The sequence below is a fragment of the Pundamilia nyererei genome, unplaced genomic scaffold (genome assembly GCF_000239375.1).
Source record: "Pundamilia nyererei isolate P.nyererei 1_Seehausen unplaced genomic scaffold, PunNye1.0 scaffold00687, whole genome shotgun sequence".
NCBI classification, from domain to species: Eukaryota; Metazoa; Chordata; class Actinopteri; order Cichliformes; family Cichlidae; genus Pundamilia; species Pundamilia nyererei.
Genome location: NW_005188088.1, coordinates 67441 through 79295, shown reverse-complemented (window position 1 = coordinate 79295; position 11855 = coordinate 67441). Strand labels below are relative to the sequence as shown.

Here is an 11855-nt window from a genome sequence, read left to right as displayed (position 1 = left end):
CATTTATATTGCACTGAAATCGTTATGGTGTGTTGGCAGAGGCGCTGGTGATTGGCTGACTTTAAAGACAATGGATGCAATAAACCAGATGATATGATGGTCTCAGCTGAAGGTTGTTAAATTTGTACAAAGAAACTGAAGGGCAGCTCATACAGTCCCAATCAAAAGTTTAAGATCACCTGAAAAATGTCAAAACATCATATTTTGCATGGTTGTATCTTAACAAGGTTTCAAGTAGCGCTTCAACATGCAACAAGAAGAAATGGGAGTGAGACAAAACATTTTTTTTGAGCATGAAGTTTATTAAAAACATTTAAACTGAAACAGCTGATCAAATGTTTAGGACCACATGCCTTTAAAAGGCCAAAGCTGTGCAAGAATGTGGATTCATTGCAATTTTCTATCCGATAGTCACACTGTCATAACGCTCTGGTGGCAAAGGCAAATAAACGTTCTCTTCTTGAACTTCTCTAAACTTTTGATCGGGACTGTATTCCCTTTATTATTTGAACTCCTGCAGATTAAGCTTTTCAACTGTGTCTGAAACATGGATATCAATCATCTTTCTTTGATGTCCCTGCTGCTCAGAGGATTACTTATCAGATGTCAGTTTATATACTGCCCCACCTAGCAGTACAATAACTAAACCACCTACAACCTTATGTCGCTTTACACCTGCCAGCAGACCTACTAATCCACCTAAAAGCCCACATCCTACACCTGCCTTTACACTCACATACCCAGCTATCAGCACATCAAACAGAAACTGAATAGGCTTCAGTAAGTTCAGTATTCTTTCTTTCTGTGTCAGATTTGGTTTGAACATGTCAGAGGTGCAGTGTCCTCCTCCGTTAGCTTCAACCATGTCGTCTACCCTCCTCAGGAACTCTCTGACCTGCCGTCTGTTTCCTCTCTTTGTGTTGTCAAACACACAGAATCTGCCTCCACACCTGGAGACAAACTCAGACACAGCTCTGTTGGACCAGATCAGATCATCCATGGACTGACCTCGGAGCTTGTCTCCATGAGTAAAAAGCACCATGATGTACTTAGAAGCATCAGAGCCAAACAGTGTGGGAAGTAACTCAAACAGTTTGATGTCGGCTGCAGACATTTTACTGATTCTAACCACAACAACAAAGGCATGTGGACCTGGACTGGCCTCCACTAAACTCCTCATGATCTGCAGGTACAGCTGTTCAGGAGTCAGAGCTTCATCAGTGAATCCTGGAGTGTCGACCACAGTGACCCGACGACGCTCCACCTCTGCTCTCTCTGACACAGTCTCAGTACTGACCAAATCAAAATCACAGCCTGTTTTAAACCTCTCTGATCCCAGGATGGTGTTTCCTGCTGAACTTTTCCCTCCTCCAAGCTGGCCAATCAGAACGATCCTCCTCTCCTCCTGAGGCACAACAGGAACAGCTGGAATAAAAAAACATTTGTTTTAACATTAGAACTGCAAACACCCCAAAGCTCCCTGTTTTACTTAGACTAGCTTTCTTGTTAGTCAGAAAAGTAATGGTTCAAGAAGACCCAACATTTAAAATGTAAAACAGCTTGGGTTATCTTTGTGTTATATCAAAATTTCTTAAACAAGACTGCAAGAGTGACAAATGCACAAAAACTAAGGAATCATGAATCACTCACATTTTTTCACAGCAGTGTACTGGCAGCAATTTTCCTCTTAAAGTTTTATACACCGCTTTCCAAATTATTATGCAAATTACATTTTTCTCTGTTTTCCTTAAATAGTCAATGCAAATGACAGTCGGCATAATTTTCGAGTCATCAGCCATTAGAGTATAATTCAAATGTTACTGAACAAACCTCCCAATGAAAACAGTATGTTCTTCAAAAATAACAAACTTAAAATACACTTTTCCAAATTATTATGCGCAACAGAGTTTCAAAACATTTTATAGGTTGTAAAGAACTGAAAATGTTTTCAGAAAAAGTTTTGTGAAATATCTAAGCGTTTCATTCCTTGTCCAAGCCATTCAACTAATTCACGCTTTTCAGCAGTACAGAGATTGATTTCAGTGATCCAGTCTATCATGGTGCCTCTCGAGGCAGACATGTTTGCTTGCTCCGCTCTCAGATGCCGACTTGTTTGTTGTTGTTTACTTTTTGTTCTGTTTGCACTGGATAAGTGCTGTGCACTGTTAACATACCCGAGACAGGCACTACTTAACATCGGTAACTCATACAATCCTCTGGACTTTACCCTCCCACTGGACTTCAGCCTTCCACCGGAGTCATTGTTCGCCCGGTAGCCACCGCCACTCCCAGGAATCCCCGAAACACGAAGCCCTAGTGAGAGCCAGCCGACCCCAGGAGAACGCTTCGGAGATGGCGACGTAAGCGGGGCAAGAGGAAGGGGGCTCCGTGCTAGGCTAAAAGCTTTTTCAGATAAAGTCCGGGAGTGCGCCGTTCAGCTGCAGACTCATTCTGTTTACCAAGGAGACCGGACTGCAGCCTCTGGTAAGGCTATTGCTGGAGGTGTGTGTGTGTGTGCGTTGATTAATAACTCGTGGTCTGGAGACGTATAGACAGTCCACAAGTACTGCTCACCAGACGTGGAGTTTTTAATGCTGAAATGCCGCCACTACTATCTGCCGCGGGTGTTCTCAGCTGTGTTTTTGGCCATTGTTTACATCCAGCCGCGAGCTGACTCCGCGGCAGCGCTCAGCAAACTCCATGACGTCATCAGCGTCAACTAAATCAGACAACTCATTTAGACGCTGTTTTTATCATCGCTTGGTGACTTTAATAAATGCAACTTACAGACTGTGCTCCTCAAATATCACCAACATTCCATTCCTACCCGTGACAAGAACACCCTGGATCATGTTTACATAAACACACACGGTGCATATAGAGTTGCACCACGTCCCCACTTTGGACAGTCTGATCAAATCTCTCTCTTCATGTACCCGGTTTACAGGCAGAAACTGAAACAATCAAACAGTTTCATCAAACTTGTTAAGCTGTGGAGCCCAGAGACTGAGAGCATCCTGCAGGACTGTTTTGCCCAAACAGATTGGGATGTGTTTCAAACTGCAGCCACCATTAAGAACTGCTCTGTCAACATACAGGACTACACTGAATATGTGACTGGGTACATCAGCACCTGTGCTTCTATTCTTCTGCTGACCCCAGGCGGATGTGGCAAGGCCTGCAGCACATCACAGAGTAGAGGGCCACCACCAACACCATCAGCTCCGCAGGCGGTCTGGCAGATGATCTCAATGCATTCTACACCTGCTTAGAGACCTTCCAGACCCTCTAGACCTCCAAGACCCCCAAAATCACCCAGACCTGCCAGAATCCCCAGACCACCCAACCCCCACCCCTGCCAGCAGTCTCAATAGATCAGGTACACAAAGCCCTGAGGAGGATCAATCCCCGCAATGCAGCAGGATCAGACAACATCCCGGGATGGGCCCTTAAAGCATGTGCCAATGAGCTGGAGGAGGTTCTTACCAGCCAGAACACTGTCCTCACATGCTTCAAGACCACAACCATCATCCCTCTCCCCAAGAAAAGCACAGCCACCTGCCTAAATGACTACAGACCAGTGGCACTCACTCCAGTCATTACAAACTGCTTTGAGTGGTCGGTGCTGGCCTACATCCAGAGCAACATCACAGACACTCTGGATGCCTACCGCAGTATGCCTTCCGGCCCAATAGGTCCACGTCAGACACCATCACTGCTGCCCTTTACTATTCCCTCTCCCATCTGGAAAACAAAGATTACAATTCCGCCTTCAATACAGTCATCCCTCACAAACTCACTCACAAGCTGGCAACACTCTGCCTGCACACCACCCTCTTTGACTGGCTGCAGGACTTTTTGACTGGCAGCCCCAAGTCCATCAGGATCGGCAACAGGACTTCAGCCAGCATTATTACAAACACTGGCGTTCCACAAGGTTGCGTCCTCAGTCCCATCCTCTACACCCTGCACACATATGACTGTGTCACCTCCAAAAAAGAAAGCCACTCATCCGCGACTGTTGTGTCAAATGAGGTTCAGGCTTTGTTAAAGGCACATAACTCTGCATACAAATCTGTACATGTACAGCGGAGCAAGAGCAGACCTTAAAAAAAGGCATCAGAGCAGCAAAACTGGACTATTCAAATAAACTGTCAGATCACCTCTCTGATAACAATTGCAGAAAGGTATGGGAGGGCCTGAAACACATCACCAACTACACTACAAAGGCAATGGGACGAATACAGATAACATGGACATCTCATTAGCAAAAGAACTTAACCACTTCTTTGCCAGTTTCGAGAGAACTGCAGATACCATGCACATTGCCCTGCCCACAGCCTCCACTGAGCACAGCCTCCACACATTAGGCTCCAAGAACATCAGATTTGCTATGTGTTCAGAGCAGTAAATCAGAGGAAAGCTGCTGGCCCCGATGGAATACCTGGGAGTGTGCTCAAAGCCTGCGCTAACCAGCTGGCTCCTGTGTTCACCAGACTATTCAACCGCTCCCCGTCACATGCCACTGTCTCTCACTGCCTGAAATCTGCAACAATAGTCCCAGTCCCCACGTCCACCACCATCAGCAGCCTCAGCAACTAATGACCCATCACACTGACTCCAGTGGTTGCAAAGTGCTTCGAGAAGCTGGCCCTAAAGCACATAACGGACTGCCTCCCACCCAGCTTCGACCCCTACCAGTTTGCCTATAAGGCAAACAGGTCCACAGAGGATGCAATTTCCACCGCCCTCCACCTGGAGAATCCTGGGACATCAGTAAGGATGCTCTTCATGGATTTCAGCTCTGCTTTTAATACCATCATCCCAGACATTCTTATAACCAAGCTGGTAAACTTGGACTTTGAGGTAAAAACCTCCCCCCCTTTACATATGCATGGATCAAAAACTTCCCTACAGACCATTCGCAATCAGTCAAGGTTGGCAACCAGAGATGATCCACCCTGTCACTCAGCACTGGCTCACCACAGGGATGTGTGCTGAGTCCTCTCCTATACACCATCTACACCAGTGACTGAACCGTCATGCATCCCTGTAACATCATCATCACATTCACAGACGACACCACTCTGATGGGGCTCATTAGCAACGATGATGACACCGCCTACAGAGATGAGGTCCAGCATCTGACAGAATGGTGTTTTTCTGAAGGCAGGACTGTCATGCAGTTTTTTTGCCTCGCCACTAGAGGGCATAGCAATTTTGGGAGTAATGTTCTGTTAGAATGGAAAATTGTCTTCGCGGAGACAGTGTGGATCAGAAGTTAAGATTGGGGGCACTTTATGTGGTTTTCTTTGAGAGTGTGCGTCCATAAGACTGGTGAATGACAGGATATTTCTTGTTTAAGAAGGATAACCTGTATGTTTTATCGCTCTGGACATCTTCTGTTTGTACATTTTTTCTAAGCTAAGTTATAGCTAAGCTAAGCTGAGCTAAACCAAGCTAAGCTTGCCTAGGCCAAACTGAGTTCGGTTATGAGTTGGTGATTTATTTTGTGTATTTGCCTTCTTTATTTAGCATCATAAGTGAGTGGGGCACAAGACTTAACCATTTATGACCTACCATAGAACCAAGTCCGCCAGAGCTTACTTTATATTTTTACATGCTGTAGTGCCATTTCTGGGAGCATTTCAAGTTGCTATACATCAATACAACTGTTATAGCCCATATTTTAATATGTATGCATTAAGTCCATAGTAACTACGTTAATTGCAAAACAGTGCTATAAACTACAAAAAAAAATGAAAATCGTCTTTGGTTTTGTTGCATATATTTCTACTTGGAGAAATTTAAGAGGTTTATCCCTCAAAACTTAAAATACAAAAAAATTGCAAAAAATAGTTTACAACAACAGGAAATTTATTTTGAGTGTCTTCATAGTTTTATTTTTGAGATACGCCAATTTTTATATACTGCAGGAAAAATGAAAAACAATCCTATGATGTAAATTTGCAAAGAAAACAGCATGTGCATCAAAATAAACTATTTAAAGCAGTGCAATTTGAGTTCTAAGCATCCCAGCAACTATTCAGAAAAGCATAAAGTCAAGCATGACTTATAAAAACACCAGTATAGGCTTTTAAGGCCTACAAATAAAAAAAAAACTAAATTTTCTGCGAAAATTATGTCATTTCCGGTTTCGGGCAGGAAATGGCGGACATGCGATCGTTCGCGCTGACGTCTGTTTCAATGTGAGAAGTGTTACGAACAGCTGATCGGATCGGCAAAGCATGTTTCTGGAATATTATGTTTTTGTTCCTTATGCAATTTTTGCAAAGCTATATGTGGAAGGAAACCGTGACCTAGGACAAGCTGATGGCATAAGATGTAAGTACAACTCCTCCGGTTTCATATGCAAAATTTTTTTTATTGCGCTAGCTTACGCGGTTCCGGTTCTACAGGGATTTAAAAATAGTTACGCAAAACAGAGCGTGCCCGCTCCGACCGGCTTTAAAGGGTTAAGTGATAGAACAATTTTCTTTGTTACCGAATATGGTGCAGCCTAGTAGTAAGGCCTATAAGAAAAGTATGTTGCTGTAATATATTTTGTAGTGATTATTGTTGTCTACATTTGGTTGTAAGTTGTGTTCTGTTTGTTCATTCTGTTTTGTAGAACCACAGTATAAACCTTTAATGATATAAGTTTGCATATGATAGAATACTGCATGATGACTGTTGTTCACTGCAAGACTTGTTCTGTTCTCTTTTTAAGTTTCTTCCCACAGCAATAATAAGAGCTGAACAAGCAGTTTCACTCCCTACCAGGAAGAGGAGAGCTGAAGACTCTTATCTTCACTCCCTAACAAGATGAGGGGCCGCATCCTTCAGAATCACACACACACCTACATACACACATACATACGCACCAACATTCCTCTGTCTTTGGGTAGTGGCAGAGTGCGAGTCCCTGAGCCCCCACTCTCTTGCGAGTCCTCTGTGACTGCCCTTGCTGCAAGTGAAGCTGAAGAAGTGTCTTTAGAATATATCTCCTGACACACACAGACACAGTAAATCTGCCATTAAAGGGCTGAAAGATCATCACCTGGCCTGGTCATTTTTTGGAGGGTCATAGTGGCACTTGACCCGTGCACACCCACGATCACCACCATAGAAACTGAAGCTAATATCAGAAACCCTTACAACAGGTGTAACTACAATCCCCTCACCCTAAACACCAAGAAAACAAAGTGGTCATGGACTTCCGCGTCCCCCCGGCGCCCCCCCTCCATAAAAGGTGACTATGTGGAGAGGGTGCCCTCCTTTAGGTTCCTCGCACATGTGTCCGCAAACACATCAGCCCTCGTTAAGAAAGCCCAGCAGCGCCTCCATTTCTTGAGGGTTCTCAGATGGAACAGGCTGCAGACTGACCTCCTAGTGTCTTTCTACCATGCCACTATTGATAGTGTGCTGGTGCACGCCCTCCCTGTGTGGTACGCTGGTTGCACAACAGCTGACAAGAAGAGACTACAGTACAATCGGCTGTCCACTCTCCTCCCTGGACTTAATTGCCAGCTCAAGACGTCTCTCCAGAGCCAGAGCAATATTAAAGGACCACCTCCATCCTAACCACCACCTCTTCAACATCCTGGCCTCTGAAAAAAGGTTCAGATCTATCAGGTGCAAAACCAACAGACTAAAGAACACCTTCTTCCCGTGGGCTGTCAGAACTTTAAATGCAAACTAAGAGTATGAATAGACTTCTCCAATACAACCATTCTGATGATCCTATTGATCAACTATGTGCAATATCTCAGTCTTTCCATGTTCTGTGCAATATCTTAGGTATGTGCAATATTTTTGGTTTGTGCAATATTTTGGTCTCACTTGAATTACCATCCCCACCCTAAATGACTATAGCCCCTCTACCCTTATTTACTTATTATATTACATAACTGCCCTTGTATACAGCCCCACAATGTTTCTGTTTCAATGTTTCTTATGCATACACCATGTATATAGTTCACTCACATATATGTATACATATGTATTGCTTTTTTAGTTTTTTTTCCCCTCGTTGTATATTGTTTTCTATTCTTTACTTTTGCACCTTTGTGGTCCAGCTACCCAATCCCGCTGTGCAAGAAACCACACAATGACAATAAAAAGCTCTAAATCTAAGTGTAAATCCAAGTTTGAGTGTGAAGCGGTGGAAATGAGAATCAGCACCTCCAAATCTGAGGCCATGGTCCTCAGCCGGAAAAGGGTGCAATGCCAACTCCGGGTCAGGGACGAGTTCCTGCCCCAAGCGGAAGAGTTTAATTATCTCAGGGTCTTGTTAATGAGTGACGAGAGAAGGGAGCGGGAGATCGACAGACGGATTGGTGCTGTGCTGCAGTGATGCAGATTCTGTAACCATCCTTCGTGGTAAAGAGAGCTGAGTGTAAGGCGCTCAGAGTAGAGCTGCTGTCCTCCACATCGAAAGGAACCAGTTGATGTGGTTCGGGCATCTGACAAGGATACCTCCCTCCTGGGTTAGGTGTTCTAGGCATGTCCCACAGGAAGGAGGACCCAGGGCAGACCCAGGACATGTTGGAGAGATTATATTTCACGGCTGGCCTGGGAACACCTTGGTGTTCCCCCAGACAAACTGGAGTAGATGGCTGGGGAGAGGGAGGTCTGGGCTTCTCTCAGAGATGGTCTTTCCCTTTTCACGTAAATGGCTTCCTTGGCTCTGCACTCAAACCAGCGTTCTTCCCTGTCCAGGATGTGTACATCTTGGTCACTGAAAGCATGTCCACTGGCCTGTAGGTGTAAATAGACTGCAGAGTCCTGGCCTGACGAGGTAGCTTTTCTGTGTTGTGCCATCTTCTTAGCCAGAGGTTGTTTGGTTTCCTCGATGTATAACTCCTGGCAATCCTCCTGGCACTTATCAGCGTACACTATATTACTGTGTTTGGCCATCCATCTCTGTTTTTGGCACAGCGTGTTTTGGGGTTTAAAAGCCACAGAGACTGTGTTTACAAAAAATGCATCTCAGCTATTCCGATACTCCTGACACATACGGGAGCACTACGGGTTTTTGCTTAGGCAGCAGTTGTCCTTCTCTCCTGGAGCTTTCTTTAGGCGTCTTCCCAGCTTTGACAAATGTCCAGCTGGGATAACCACATTTACTCAGGGCCTTATTGATGTGATGTTCTTCTGCTTCCCTGGCCGCTGTGTCTGTGAGGATGGTGTTCGCTCTATGTTGTAGCGTCCTGATGACACTGAGTTTATGCTCCAGTGGATGATGAGAGTCAAACCTTAAATACAGATCCATATGCGTAGGTTTCCGGTGCACATCAGCTTTTAGATGTCCCCTATTACTGATGGAAATCTCACAGTCTAAGAAGGCTAACCTGCCACTTTTCATATCTTTCCTGGTTAATTTGATGAGTTGGTCCACTGAGTTAATGTGATCTGTGAAGTGTGGTACGTCCTGTGATTTGATTTTCACCCAGGTGTCATCCACATACCTAAACCAATGACTTGGTGGTGTTCCAGGATAGGATAACAAAGCCCTCTTCTCCACTTCTTCCATGTACAAATAGCCACGATGGGTAAAACTGGGGAACCCATCGTACACCCATGTTTCTGCCTGTTGAACTGACCTTGTATGTGAAATAGGTGGAATGAAGACAGTTCAAACACACTTTGTCGATGCTGAGAGTGGTCCTGCTGCTGAGGTTGGGGTCATCCTGTAATCTCTTACGAACTACCTCCAACACTTCCATGACTGGGATGCGAGTAAAGAGAGATGTAACATCGTAAGAGACCATGGTTTCATCTGCCTCCATCATGACATCTCTCACCTTCTTAACAAAATCCAAGGTGTTCAGAATGTGGTGTTTAGAGCTGCCTACCAACGGGCTGAAGATTGAAGCCAGAAACAGAGATGTTATAGGTGACCGAGTCGGTCTTAAAGGTGCACCGTTTTTATGTATCTTCAGTAAAACATACAGACTTTGTGTAGATTCCCCTGGGAACATCCTGTGGTATGAGGTCCGGTCAATAACATTGTCTTGTTCTAACTGCTTCAGACAGTCTATCACCATCTTCCTGCTTTATTCCCATCTTGACGGTATACGTTTGTGGTGGGGCGTGGTCTCCGGTGCTGTGCAGGGAGGGCGGAGGCACCTGCACGGCATCCTTAATCACGCCCGCCTAGTTAAAAAACACGGGTACTCAGGGGTTGGTGTGTGTTGTGGTGTGACAAATATTGAATAAAATGGCTCAAACCTATGATCCCTGGACCCGCCGTGTCTCATTCACACCACACTGGTGCCGAAACCCAGGAGGCAGCACGGCGAGTCCTTATCGGAGCCAGGGAAGGGAGGAACTGGGACAGAGGGTGACCGAAATGGCGGCCGCCCAGCCCGAGCAGGTGGCGGAGGTGCGTCGCCAGCAGGAAGAGCTGCGGGACCAGGAAGAGCTGCGGGACCAGACCAAGTGCCACCTGGAAAGGATTGGGGAGCTGGCCTGGGCGCCACCCCCACAGGTGTGTCCCGAGGACAGTAAAGCAGTGGAGGAGCCGCATGAGGCACCTCAGCAGCCAGAGGTGGCAGAGGAGGCACACGGGGATCTGTGCCTGCCGGAGGAGGGGGAACAGCCGGGTGAAGGGCTGCTCCTGCCGGGAGCGGTGGAGGAGCCGCTCAAACCGCAGGCGGCGGATGAGGTGCGCGAGGGTCTGCGCCGGCTGGAAGAAGATGAGCCGGGAGCAGCGGCGGTGACGGAGGGGCCGCGCAAGGAGCCGGAGGTCCCCGTGCCAGGGGAGCCTGCTCGACTGGAGCTGACGAGCAAGGCGTGCGCCACGCTTGAGATCGTCGTGCTCGCCAGACCGGCCTCACCACCACCAAAGGCCAGTACATGCCGCACGTCTGCCCAGCCATCTGTGAGCTGGGGCTCACGACTGTGCCACGCGGCCAATCTCCAAACCAGCTTCGCCTGAGCCGCTGGATTCGCGGGCGGCCACCTGAACTTGTACCTCCCCGTTGCTTGGCCGGGGCCCGGGCTGATTCCCTCTCCCACTCGCGGTGGGGGAGTAGGTTCGGCCGGATGGCTCCCCGGCCTCAATCGGGCGATGGGGGCATGTGGTGGGACGTGGTCTGCGGTGCCGTGCAGGGAGGGCGGAGGCACCTGCACGGCATCCTTAATCACGCCCGCCTAGTTAAAAACACGGGTACTCAGGGGTTGATGTGTGTTGTGGTGTGACAAATATTGAATAAAATGGCTCAAACCTATGATCCCTGGACCCGCTGTGTCTCATTCACACTACAATGTTGTTCCAGTTTTTTTTCAAATTTTTGGTATGTAACTTTGCACTGTCCACTTTCTGCTGTAACAAAACAAATTCCCCACATGTGGGACTAATGAAGGTTATCCTATCTTACAATAATCCATCCACAATATGACTAACGTCATATTGTGGATGGATTATCTCAGTTGTTCTCCTGACTATTAGTTTGGTCCATTAACAGCATCCTGCCATGCGATTACATTTGTCAAAAACCATCGGGAACTTTTATCGAATGGAAAAAAGTTAGCGTTCATCAACTTCACTGTGGTATGCTATCACTAGCGATCACATAGCACAGCATTTTATACCAGCTAGCCCAACTTCAGTAACCCTACAAACGTCACTGCTGTGTAGTTTTCCCATCTTCATTTATGTTAAAAGTGATAGCAGAGGTGTACGTTTTAAATTTTTACCAGAAATCTCTCAGTCAGAACATGGTATATCATGTTTAGGTAACTAGCAAAACCAGCGAGCTAACTTCCTGCTAACTTTGAGCTAACTTCCTGCTAACTTTGAGCTAACTTCCTGCTAACTTTGAGCTAACTTCCTGCTAACTTTGAGCTAA

General features: G+C 46.2%; 1 protein-coding gene across 1 annotated transcript in view; it reads right to left on the bottom strand.

Moving 5' to 3' along the window:
• Nucleotides 1-357: 357 nt before the first annotated feature.
• The window catches only part of LOC102197278 (GTPase IMAP family member 8-like), a 35599-nt gene continuing 24101 nt past the window's right edge, over nt 358-11855 (bottom strand). The window contains exon 3 of the mRNA XM_005754844.1: nt 358-1425. Within this exon, the coding sequence (XP_005754901.1) occupies nt 593-1425 (833 nt within the window). The 3' untranslated portion in view covers nt 358-592. The remainder of the gene's footprint in view (nt 1426-11855) is intronic.